The sequence below is a fragment of the Phaethon lepturus genome, unplaced genomic scaffold (assembly GCF_000687285.1).
Source record: "Phaethon lepturus isolate BGI_N335 unplaced genomic scaffold, ASM68728v1 scaffold15672, whole genome shotgun sequence".
In the NCBI taxonomy this organism is placed as follows: domain Eukaryota; kingdom Metazoa; phylum Chordata; class Aves; order Phaethontiformes; family Phaethontidae; genus Phaethon; species Phaethon lepturus.
Genome location: NW_010524205.1, coordinates 22,339 through 34,973, shown reverse-complemented (window position 1 = coordinate 34,973; position 12,635 = coordinate 22,339). Strand labels below are relative to the sequence as shown.

At 40.9% G+C, this 12,635-nt stretch overlaps 1 protein-coding gene across 1 annotated transcript in view; it reads right to left on the bottom strand.

Annotated features, from left to right (window-relative positions):
• Positions 1–12,635, bottom strand: part of LOC104617130 (pecanex-like protein 2) — a gene marked incomplete at its 5' end in the record, with an annotated part of 59,772 nt that overhangs the window by 27,926 nt on the left and 19,211 nt on the right. Inside the window, 2 exons of the mRNA XM_010282366.1 lie at positions 9,764–9,979; positions 12,412–12,470. Of these exons, the coding sequence (XP_010280668.1) occupies positions 9,764–9,979; positions 12,412–12,470 (275 nt within the window). The remainder of the gene's footprint in view (positions 1–9,763; positions 9,980–12,411; positions 12,471–12,635) is intronic.

Below are 12,635 nucleotides of genomic sequence, written 5' to 3'. Positions count from 1 at the left end.
CAGTATATTCCAGTGTTCTCTGTTCGGTTTTCTATAAGTGAAAACATCCACTGTGTATCCAGCGTTGTTCATACACTGATATGTATTCCTCCTTGGACTTCAGGGATATACAATATGACCAACTATTAAATGTCTTCAAGTAACCTAAATATAAACATTTTTCTTTTCAAGACTGCCATGAAGTACAAAACATGACCTATCAAGCTGACATTTCCAGTTGGACTGGACATGAACTGGTCTACTTCTGCTTCATATTTCACAGATTTCTACATGGATTAACACTTAATTGCTCAGCAGCAAAAAAGCAGCAACTTCTCTGGGTCAGTGGATGCTTTTCTGAAGTCAAGTCAAAAGACATCATACTCTAACTGAAGGAGGGAAAGGCATAGTCCTTTGCACGTAGCTTGAAAAGAGTAAAATAGCTCTTTTCCATGATGGTGCTCTTACTATAGCTGTTATGTTTATTTTTGAAAGTTTAAAGATCTGTCAGTATTAAACTGAATTTAAGAGAAGATACATCTTCATCCCAGGTGCTAAATTAAGTATTGCCAAATGTTTATAGGCAACAAAAAACACAAGCCTAATAAACAACTGCCAGTGACCCACTTACAACTAAGGGAGTTAAAGATGGCTTTGCTCAGTCTATGTAACAGTTCTTAAATATATATTTTTTCTTTTGGTATGGAAATATCACATTTCATTCCTATGGAATGCTGGCTGTTTATGTGCTTTCTGTATTATCTCTACTAATAAATACAAAATATTATTACTGGAGACTCTGCAATTACTACTTTTCTTAAACCATATATTTTGTAAAATATAGGGACTGAAGAGGCTGTCAAGGCAAATAATAGGTGAATTCAAGAGACCCTCGATGTTTGAGGGAAGCTGTAATTGCATGCATAACAAACAGAAGAAGATGCCAGAACAATTATTTGCATTCTTGGCTAATTTGGCAGGTAAATGTCTCCAAGTCATCTTTGCTAGGTAATTTTAATCAACTAAAGTTAAAATTATACTACAGTGGACTCCATCAAGGTTGAACTTGGGGTGGCAGAGCCATTCTAACTGATATCATGTTATTACAAAAGCTCTGGGAACCAACCAAAGGCGCTCATGCGGTCATTTTGCAGATTTACTCCAACAAATGAAATCAGGGCTGTGCTCTGACAACATCTGGCAAACATGCACTTGCTTAACAAAAGCTGTTTGATGGACTTGGGTACTATCACCTTGGGGATTTGGTGTCTTGACTGCTTGCAGAGCCTCTGGGGTACCCCTGTTAAGTTTAAAGGTGTAATCTGAGCCATGGCCAGTGCTCTGACAAAACACCAAATCCCTATTCCTATCATCTTGCTGCTGATTAGTATTCCCAGATGACATCTAGTAAAAGGACTTATATCTGCACAGACAAACCACAGGCTTGATGCTCAAGTACATGTTGGTTCCCCCCCAGTTCTTGCAATCAGTTCTAGAAAGACTGCCAGTAACTGTCTCTCATATTAAATTGAGCCTTACTTTAATCCCTAATGCACTGGCTGGACTTCAATGCCACAGATTTGCATGTTGCTGAAGAATTTAATTTTACCAGTGCCTACATCAATCCCTTTTGGTTCATTACTCTAGACACTGGTGCTGCAAAGACTAAAACCATGTGGTCAGCTTTATGTGTTGAGCCAAAAGGGACAAGTCACAGTAAATGAAGTGTTTGTGTGCATCTTTCACAGAGAGATGACCCTAAACTTTTGTGTATGTCTTATATGCCGATGATTAAAATGACAATTTTTGTATTGCTTCTCAAAAAAGTATCAAGTTCAAGAAAGTCACAGAATTATTCATAAAACCGAAGAGCAGGGAGCAGAGCGTGCACTTCAGCTCAGCAATATAATTAAGTGTAGTACCATTAAATATTAAAACACAGGAAAATGTTTTCACTGGTAATTAGTCATTTTAAAATCTGAGGAAAAACATTTCTTTCTGCAATAGAAAGAAAATAAGCTCTCCTTCTTCACACAAGCTTAGTCATTCACTGTGACCCTTGCTAGTACAGATGAGACTGATCATTTGTAAGATATCTAACACTGGATGGTTGCCAAAAACCCATCCATGCAAAAACGTGTGCCAGCTGAACAAAGCAAGGTCAATCTATGTGAGCTCAGGAAAAAAGCAGGGTGAGAACTTGGAGCTCTTTCTATTTTCCTGATGCATCAGGATTTGAGGACTGACTTGTGCTCTGCCAGAGTGATCTGACCTAAATGGAAATAAGAAAATTGAAACTGAAGACTATAATCTCACTTCAAGAGGATACATAAAATACACCTAAATTAATGACCACCCATCCTTCTAGAATTTAAGGCTGAAATCAAAGTGTGTTTTTGAATTTAATTTTGAAAACTCGATGAGTGAAAAGAAAAGCATTTTTCAGTTCTGAAGGGTCAGAAAGAAAATTCCGTACCACAACGTACTTCTAGAAGCAGTTTTAATTTCCATAAAACACTTCAGTTTAACAACACATCCAGAATGGGGACTAATTATTGTGGCTGAAGGTAGTGATAGCTTGAGCACTGAAGATTGCTGACACGTAATAAGCAGCTAGGGTGCAAATGCAGGCAGAAAGGGCTCATGCACTAACCCCACCCCACATTAAGATGATCATAAATAACTCTCATGCACTAGGCACTTCAAGCTTTAAACTCTGTGACCCCAACCACCAGTTCTGGACTAGGGGATTTAACTAGGCATGAAGTCTGAGAGATGGAGCTAGAGATAGAGATGGGAGCCATGACGATGGATTGAAGCCCAGGGCAACTCCTTTTGCAGGCCATGCAGAGGTCCCTTCACCGACAACTTCACAAAAATCCCTGTTGCTAACCATTTGTTTGGCAAAATCATGCACACGAATATTTTACAAATAAATGCATTACAGTGGAAATATCTGACTCTGCTCCACCAAGCTCTGCCGCAAATCTGAGTATTCCCAAATTCTGACGGATAAGCCTCCTTCTCACCCAGCACATTTCTTTCTGCTCAGGATAGCAGCTTAATTAATAAGCAGCAAGTTATCACCCAGAAGCAGCACAAAGAGCATAATTACAGCCACTGGAAGGCCATCTTCTCCTGAAACAACCATCAGATATAGCTCCAGAAACACAGAAAAGCAAATACTTCAAAAAGGAGTGAACTGAGCTCCCAAATGGAAACTCATGAACCCCAGAACTGGACACATTCTGGAAACCAGCAATTGTTTTGGCTCCTTCCCAATCTTTCTCTTGTGGAATTGGGATGAAGAACAGTAATTTATAGGCTCTGATAGTCTCAGGTTGTTTCAAAGAAAAATCTCAGGACTTAAAAACCAATATCAGTTCCTCAAACTTCAAAGCTGTTAGTTATAAAATTATAGTGTGGTTCTCAGCTGCTTCAGGTGCTTGTATGCCTGAAATAGTCTGGTTTTCAAACCAGCTTAGTTGCTCTAATAACAGGCATCCTCTCTCCTCAGAAACCTGCCCTTTTCTTGGTCCACAGAGACACATTATGGAAGCCCAGGTGAAAGAAAGCATTCTCTAAGGATGTTGGCTGTTAAACTTGCAGCTACCAAATACCACAAAAACCTCTCATGTCACCTTTTTTGGAGTGCAATGCAAGACGCAACATTCTGTTTCTTGCAAAGACATTTTCTCAATAAAAAGGCTGCAGTGCATCTAACAACATTTTCCTTCCTTCCAGAAGTCTTCTCCAGTGCACCCATATATACATATAAAATTGCGGAAGGGGAAAAAAGGGAAAAAAGGCATCAAATATTTATTCTACCCTGTGTTACAGAACCTATTCTAAGCCTATTTGAAATTCATAGATGGCTTCCACTGTTGGAGCATTACTGTACCCCTAGAAAAGCTTGCACATCACAGATTTCCTGCATTCGACATATTCTCTTCCCTGTTCCATGCCATTCTTCACAATTAAATCACCAAGATTAAAGAAACCCCTTTGCATCGTTTCTGTTCATGCCTCTAATGTTTCCAAGCATTGCATCTCTCAGCCTTTGTTCTTTTCCACAAACAATGTATTTTTGGTCTTTAACCTCCTCTCCAAAGAGATGTGTTAAAAATGGCTGCTTTTCTCTGAACTCCTTGTAATTTAGCAATACCTTTTGATGGTCTGGTGCATATACTGAACATACCTCAAGTGTGGTCCCAGGAAAGACATGAAGGTGGGCACTTTTATTTCCCAACAGCAAGAAGTGATTTGTAAAAGCAAAAAGTGAAAGCTGCAAACACTCTTTAAATAAAGAATGATTCTTGCTAGTGCTACAGAGCCTTCAGACACAAGAATCGAACACAAGTAAATATTCCTTACACTGGTAATGTACTTGGTACTGTAATAAAACTATACAGCGTACACATTCACTGCAGAAATGAGTAACTGTCCTTATTTCTTAGACATCATTAGTGTACCTAAAGCTTATACCCTAAACTGTCTGTGTTCATACACCAATTTGCGTGGAAAACAAGCTAGCTAACACAGAGAAAGCCCCACAGGCAATCCCATCCTGCTGTCACAGCTGCCTTCCACCATGTACAATTACATGTATCTCTACTCTCTGCTTCTCTCCTTGATTCATCTAATGAAGTTCCAAGTGAAGCATGAATATTGCACGTGCAACATGCAGTAACAAAAAAATCAGAGCAGAGATTCACAAGTTAATTACATGATTGAAGAATACTGGGCATGAGTTAGAAAACAGCTCCTCCAGATTTCAGCATCACCATTCGTAAGTTTTTTCTGCACATGTAATGCCTAACTGGATATTCTCCAAAAGACATTTTGTAAAGCCACAGACTAAACAGGAAAGATTTTAAGTCTTCCTTGTTCTACAGGGAACTCGCAGGAGCTAGATATCTTGACATTCATTCTGCTTGTTCCCCGATTGTGGCTTTTCCCCTGTCTCTTCCTTTCAAATTAAATGATGCATTATGTATTTCTTCTGGCAGGCTGCTTTTAGCATACTGCTGTGGTCTAACACAGACAGTAGAGTTAAGTTACTGAAGGGCTTGATTCCCCCACACCAACGTGCAGCTACCTGTAAGTTTTCACCTAGCCTGAGCTCATTACTACCCTCTTGTTGCTTTTGGCAAAGGAGTTGGGCATCTCCCCTCAATGCCTGGAGGTATTGAGGCTCTCCCCTGCTTTACACACAGGATGAACGACACAGTGGAGGCACATCCCCTCTCTGTCTGTAGAATGGAAGAGTGAAGAACCAATTCACACAAGGTGTTTAATTTGAACAGGACTAAAGATGGATAAAAGGAATCCCAGCTTTACTGACTCTTTCAGTCTGCTCAGTCTGTATGTTCTTACCCTGCCTCCAGGGGTTTGGTTGGTTTATTTTTCATTTAAAACCCGTGCCAAAATTCTACTACCTGCAGGTCGAAAGGCACCTGGATCAGTCATTTATAATGCCAACTCTCAATTAGGCTGGACTGCAAACTGGGGAAGCAGTATGTCCCGCCCCCAGTACACTTACATTCAGAAGACTCTATGACCTCTTCTTTGGGCACTGCTGTGGCAGTGTTGCCAGCACAGCTTTTCAGCTACCACAATGAGAAACACCCATATGAAAATCCAGGGCTCCATAATGCAAATATTGCTTTTGGTTTACTCATAAACAGAAAACAGTCACACAAAGAACACTGTTGTGATTCACTCATTTCCAAAGCAAACATAGACTGCCTATTTAAAGGAACAGCAGATTTTTAGGCAGCCAAAGCTCAGAAATCGCAGATTTCAAGTTCCTCCTCTAGCCCTTTTTCTCCTCCTTGGGGGAAACCATTCTGTACAATGAAAAGAATTAGGGTCCTATGTGAAAAACAGTGCATGACTAGACAACTAAAAATAGGAATGTAGGATGCCCAAAGCAGAGGAAATGAGCCTAGCACTTAACAACTGCCTCTTAGCTTCGTAAACCACCAGGTTCTTCCAGCGCAGTTGCATACACCCTTCCCACTTACACAGAAAAAAATCCTACTGCATTCAGTTGTACCCCACACCCACTATTTGCAAGATCTGAAATGGGGAAGAACGTGCCTAGTCTGTGCAGGAGATGGCTCTTGGTGCTGCTTGAGGTCAGGCCGCTCTACCTTCATGCCCCTGCAGGCACCAATCCTGCTTAAAGGAAGAAGCAAAGAAAACCTTCCAAGCAAGAGTTTCAGTTCAGTCTCAGCTTTCACTGAGCTTCCTTGGGAAAGCCCTTAGCCCATCCCCTTACACAGGTTCTGCCTTCAGGTCAGCCCTTCTGGCTCCTTTGACTCTGTGCCCCAGTGTCTGGGCACCCTCACGTAGCCCCTACGGCTCGTTGACACAAGGACAAAACCTGTTACAGGAAGGGCACGGTACTGCAGCATAGTTTATCTAGAGCACACCAACCCTCATGGGTTACCTGGAGACACAAGCAACCCTCTGGTGTCAGTACACCGCCTCAGCAAGTCCTTACTGGGCACACAGCAGATTATCTGCCCACACTTCGGAGTCCATGAAGCTTTTGTTATAGTCTTTGTCAGGCAGATCCATCTTACCTGGCTTGCGCCTGGTTCACCTCTGGGCTCCTCTGTTCTTCCTACTCCATCCTTAAGCAGGCTTGTGATTCATGTGGTTTCCCTGGCACCCTTTCTGCACGGTCCAGTGGGGTTCAACTCTCACACGGCACATCAAATGCTACATGTTTGAGCTGTTCTTTCCTCAGGTAAGGCTTCTCTGTTCCAGGCCAAACAACGCAGTAACAAGACTCACACACACACTCCTGGTTTCTCTTCCCATAACATCTCCTCTACTTGCGGAAAATATTCTGAAAGCTGCAGAAACCTTCCTTTCATACCATGTCTGTGAGGACACAAACTAACTACACATTTTCTCTTATTCTTGGAATAGCATCATCCACGGTGGGTTCAGAGAGGAGAACAGGGGGAGTCCATTTCCCTCCCATTTCCATCCTTCTCCTCTCCTAGTTTTGGGAAGTCTCTTCTGCCAGTGATACTCAGCATGAGGAGGAACCGGGGACTGGATTTGTACTGAAGATGAGATAATCTAGGTGAGATTCCCATTCCCATTTTCCCACTCCTCTCCTCCAGTAACTTGTCTGTGCTTTCCCACTTCACCTTTTGCTCCACTTTCTTGGTGCAGGTCTTATGAACACTCAGGTGAAGCTGCCAGCTGCCTCCTGAGGAGCCAGAGAGAGACTGGGAAGGGGGATATTCCTGATGAGAACTCAGCTGGCTCTAAATGGCAACCCATGAAATACATGAGAGGTTGCAGGGCTCAGCCCCAGCTGAAAATGAAGACATGTTGTAGCCAGCATTCGATCTATTCACAAAGCAAACCAGCTGCAGTATGAACACTGAACAGTATTAGGCAATCCGCATGGAAAGGTCACTTTTCAGACCCATTTAGTTACTTAAACTGTGATTTTAGGGAATACAGAGGTGCCTTGGCAGGTGGCAAACTGCAATTTTTGAGCTTTGCTCTCAGATTCAAATGCAAAATGGCACTCGCCTGGTAATGAACCATCCTGGCTCAAAGTCAAACAAAGTCTTCCCAAACCACTTTGCAACAAAACTATCTAATTTTTCACCATTCAACTTCCAGTTCATTAGGCCCATCTGCTAGGCCCCTGATCTTTTTACCCAGCTAACACATGGTTTGAGGATCCTCTCATATTTTTTCATCTCCATTTCCAAGATTTACTTTTTTTGAACTGCTTGGGGATGGTAATGATGGAGAGGGACCCAGCAGTAGTTGGCAAAAGGTGAATAAAGGAAAAAAAACACTCACAAAACTCATGTAATTTAAGCATGAAAGTGAAATTTCTTTCCTCTGTTTCAAATCCTACAGTGAACTATTTTAAACACAAAAGTATGATCAGAAAAGATAATTTTCTGAAATTAGAATGCAAGTTAATGGAAACGTACATGGTCCTGCTTACTCAAAATCCCAACAAATCTGAACAAAATGTCAACATTGTCCAAGATATGTCTCTAACATACATAAATCCCTCCTGGAAGTCCCTTTTCTTTTCAGACCTGCAGAAATGAATGAACTGTTTTTTGACTTCACGGAGTTTCCATAAAAAAATTATAACTGTGAGCAACCTAAAAGGAACCAAAAATGACAGGCTGACTAAAACTGTCTTCAAAAAATTATCTCAGAGATTTACCAGTCCATGAAACCAGTGGTACTGTAACTAAGAGATTTCAACTGCCACAGTATTTAACTGTTCTTGCAGAACAACATATACCTGCATTTGCAAGAAGTAATAGCAAATTCCACATCTACCCAAAAAAAGCCTTCCACCTGTGGACTCTGTAGGGTACTCAACCTCAGTAGCACCACTGCTTACCTTGGGGGCACACAAGGAGAAGATAATACTTGCATAGATGTCTTTAAAGTTGAAGAAAGCCATAGAGTCACACATACCTCATCATCATCATCATCATCAACAAGAAATTATAAGGCTGATAAACAAATTCTTTCTCTTCCTTTCCAGTTGCTTTTTCTTACAATTTGCCTTTGTATGAATAGGTATCTCTTCAGGTACTACAATACTGAGCTGTTTCAGGTATTTACTATTTTCTTTCCTAAGATACAGGAGTGTTATCTTTGTCCCCACCATAAAAGAAGGAAAGTGAACATCGAGCATTTACTACAACCTGTTCAACATCCTACAGGGAGTCTGTTACAGAGTCAAGTCTAGAGCCTACACATGTTATTTCGTAGTCTAATCCTCCCACACCTAAGTGCATTCAAAGAGCCAGTCTGTCTCCTATTTTCTCATACTCAACCTTGTTGAAAAGTTACTCCTCTACAAGTTGCCCATTAGATGCTCAGCCCTTGAGCCTGGGAAGCTGTTTATTCTGTGATTTCAAAACTCCCATCACCTGCAATTGCAAAGTGGTATCTTTGAAAGGTTACAAACCCAAGCAACAAACCCAGGCAGCCACTATGTGTAGCATGAGCAAAAATGAAAAGCTGTTTAAAACTTGTGCTTTTACTTTAACCTCCTGCTTTAGGGTCAACAGACAAAAGGACAGGAGTGTGACACTATGATCAACTGGCCTCACAAAAGCCACACCACCAAGGAAGGGGATGCAGTTGCCATTCCTTAAAGAGAAGTGTCCTGACAGAGGAGTATACTGAACAGGAAGAAAGTGAGGTCCCTTCTTCAGCTGAAGTCAGCACTTCCTAAACAGGAGAAATACAAAGCCCTGATCAACCTGCTTCTCCTTTCCTGTTCTACTATGATGGAGACCATCTCAGTACTGGCATCTTGCATGATCTGACACAGGGTATTTTCTGTGGGAGGACTCTTACGATATTTGGGTTTTTTCTTTTTTTCCACATACACATTTTGGGGGGTTGAACAATTTTAAGAACAACTTCGGTTTTCATGATTATGGAGGGAAAGAAATAATTTGAAAACATAACTAAGCATAACCCAAAAGATCTGTGAACCAAGCAAATAACTCAACATATGCCTTCTTTCTGAAAGTCTTATGATACTGCAGAACATGACTCCAAATTTCTTAACATCCAGGTTTCAAAACAATGTCATTCAAATAATGATACAAAGAAGTACAGAGCTTTTAGACAGACAAGTATCTGTAAAAAGAGAGAGAAAGAGAAAGGGCCTTAAAGTCTATGTCCTACTATAGGGTTGTGATAGATTAAAAAGCCAGACAGGGTTTGTTGCTGTTTTTAAATCATCAGGGATCCTTACCTCGAAATTCCAGCCCTCTGAGCTGAAACGTGACAAGGCCATTTCCAATTTCGATCAAGTGCACAAAGGCATTTAAATAATCCGATGCCAGAATAAAACAGTCTCCTGTGTTGTAGTTTCCCCAGCGGCCCAGAATCAAATCTCCACAAAGAGACTCCTGCAGAGATCTTGTCAAATGCTCATAAAAAATGGAGTTGAGATTATTGTCATCATTTCCTACAACCAGAGCAGCACACATTTGTAAAGAATAAAATTTATAATACACAAAGCCATTCTGCATAAAATCCCATGTTCTTTTTTATTTCTGCATAAAGCTTCTTCCTCTAGCTGGATGATATCTTCCTGATACTTTATGCAATATAGGTGGTTTTCAGCCTTTCTGGGCATCAGGCCTGAAACTTTTGTTTAATATGAACAATATTGTAACTAGAATATCAAATTAGTGATAACACATTCTTCAGACTGAATCAAATCACATCAAATCTTGCTGTTTTACAACAGCAAGAATTTTTTGGCTCCACTGAAAGTCTCTGCAATGCTAAGTTAATCTCTACATATTGTTCTTAATTTTAAGAAACTGAAATCATGATTATTTCAGTACATAAGCTTAAATATGAATACTATTTCTGAGATTATAAAAGAATTCAGTCACACAGCTTCCAGTAATTTTGTTGGGATTTTTTTCTTTTAATCCTCCAGGAGTTTTTCAAGGCTTTGCCCATGAAGTATCTGTTGGTACTTATGACGAGGAGACATATTTGAAAAGAGTTCACTTAGTATACTAAGAAAGAATGAAACAAGGTTCATTCACCATTAGAATTGCTACCACTCCTTTAAAAAAGTAGCTGTCCAATTACACATTGCTTGGACCAACTGTCCAGGTGAAAAACACCCCAATCACCATCTAACAGTGTCATCTCACAAAAGTCTATGGCATTTAACTGGATCAAAAGTTGCACTTTATGATGGTGATCCGTGAAAGGGAATGAACCTTTCAAAATGCTAACACGGTGCCACACAAGCCGATGTGGCGTTGTCTTGTGCTTATACTCTTTTACCAAATATATATTTGACATGAGAACCTCTTTGCTTTTCTGTAATGCATCAGTGTCTCACCTTCAATACTTTTAAAATGCTTGTGCATGAACAGATATACATGTACAAAGCAACATCTTGTAGGTGTATTTATATACATAAGAGTGTATGTGGATACATACGTACAGGTACACATGCGTATTTACGTGCATGCGTATTTAGAGGCAGATCTAATGTGAAGAAACAAAGCAGAGGATGACAGGCTATCGCTTCCCCTACAAATGGCTCCTCAATACAAGAAAAGGAGCGGACATGTTACTATGCCGCTTTTCATCACCATGGCCATTATGCATCGAGCCCTGGTACGTATGTATACGCAGGTGTGTACGCACATACAGACATACTCAGCTAAACACCTTCTGCAATGTATTTGGTCAAAACCTAAACGAGTCATAAAATGCATCTTCTAAGTACACACACAAAAGGAATGTTTTGCTTGAGCTATGGGGTTTAAAACATAATTCACTCACTAGCATATATAATAATGCTAAAGGTTATCGCTATCAGATGACAGAATGGCCTTGGGAAACATCTTAACTCCCTGCGTTGAAATGATAAATAATGAAAGAGCACCATATATGCCTCAAACTGCTAATACCTCTCTTGCCTTTTTGGACACCCTGGATTACACCCATTTTTGCTTGAAGATGTAGGCTGTATTTGTTCATGCTATTGATGTAATGAATAAGGATAAAAAGGGGAGGAATAAAAATATAACAGCAGTAATTACAACATAAACTGCTATCTCCACAATACAAGCCCCTGACACCCCAGCGGCAAAATAGAGTCAGCTGCAGAACACTGAAGTGGAAGAAAGCCATATATGAAACCCTGGCCTTTCTCATGGGGGATTTGGCATAAAACACTGGTACTGGCCTCCCCTGGAAAGGGCTCTGTCCCACCAGGTGCTGAAGAGCATCAGCTCAGGTACCACCGGCTCTCTGCATCCGCTGACTTGCCAAAAAATGCTCTTGCTGTCCAGTCTCACAGAGATCATGCGGTGCAGCCCAGGAAGGTGCTTTACATTGCCATGGATCGGAGCTCATTTAATGCACTGATAGCCAGAGCAGAAGCCCACCATCGTTCCTACTTCCTTCTTTTACCCCCTCCTGCAAATTTTCCAATTTCCCTTTCCCCCCTCTCCAAAAAAAGCTTCTCTCCAGGGATGAGGAGATACCTGTCAGCCCAAACTGCTCAGCAGTAGAGGCACCGTTAACCTGCTGCTGTTTTCCAAAACCTTTCCCTGCCCACAGCTGACCTTCGAGTCTGGCTAAGGGTGTCTGCTGCATACTCTGCACAAACAGCAATATTATGATTAACCAAGCAATTCGCAGCCCAGCAGCTATCTGATCAGCTACGCATAACTGAAGAGCAAATTTACTTATTGAGTCACAGGACTCAAACCGGTGCTCTGCTACACTTCAAAGGCTCTGGTTTGTTCAAACAACATTTAAACCCTTTGCATCTCTTCAGCTTCCCAGGCAAAGCCTGGATGGTTGTAAATACATCACATTTTGCAAATCAAGCAAAACACCCAAACTCCCAGGTCATACCTGCATCCTTTTCGATCTGAATTGCCAGCCTGGTGTTGGAATGGTCCGATCTTTTGGTGCTGGAAATAAAGACAAGTTGTACAGCCAATACTTTTCTTTTAAAAGAAGATTCTCCCCAAAACATATTTTTATTTTCTTTTTAACGTATCTTTTTGTTCTATGTTTATATCATTATGCAGTTCACACTCTAATCCGTTCATCTGTTTACTCCAAGTAGGCATATA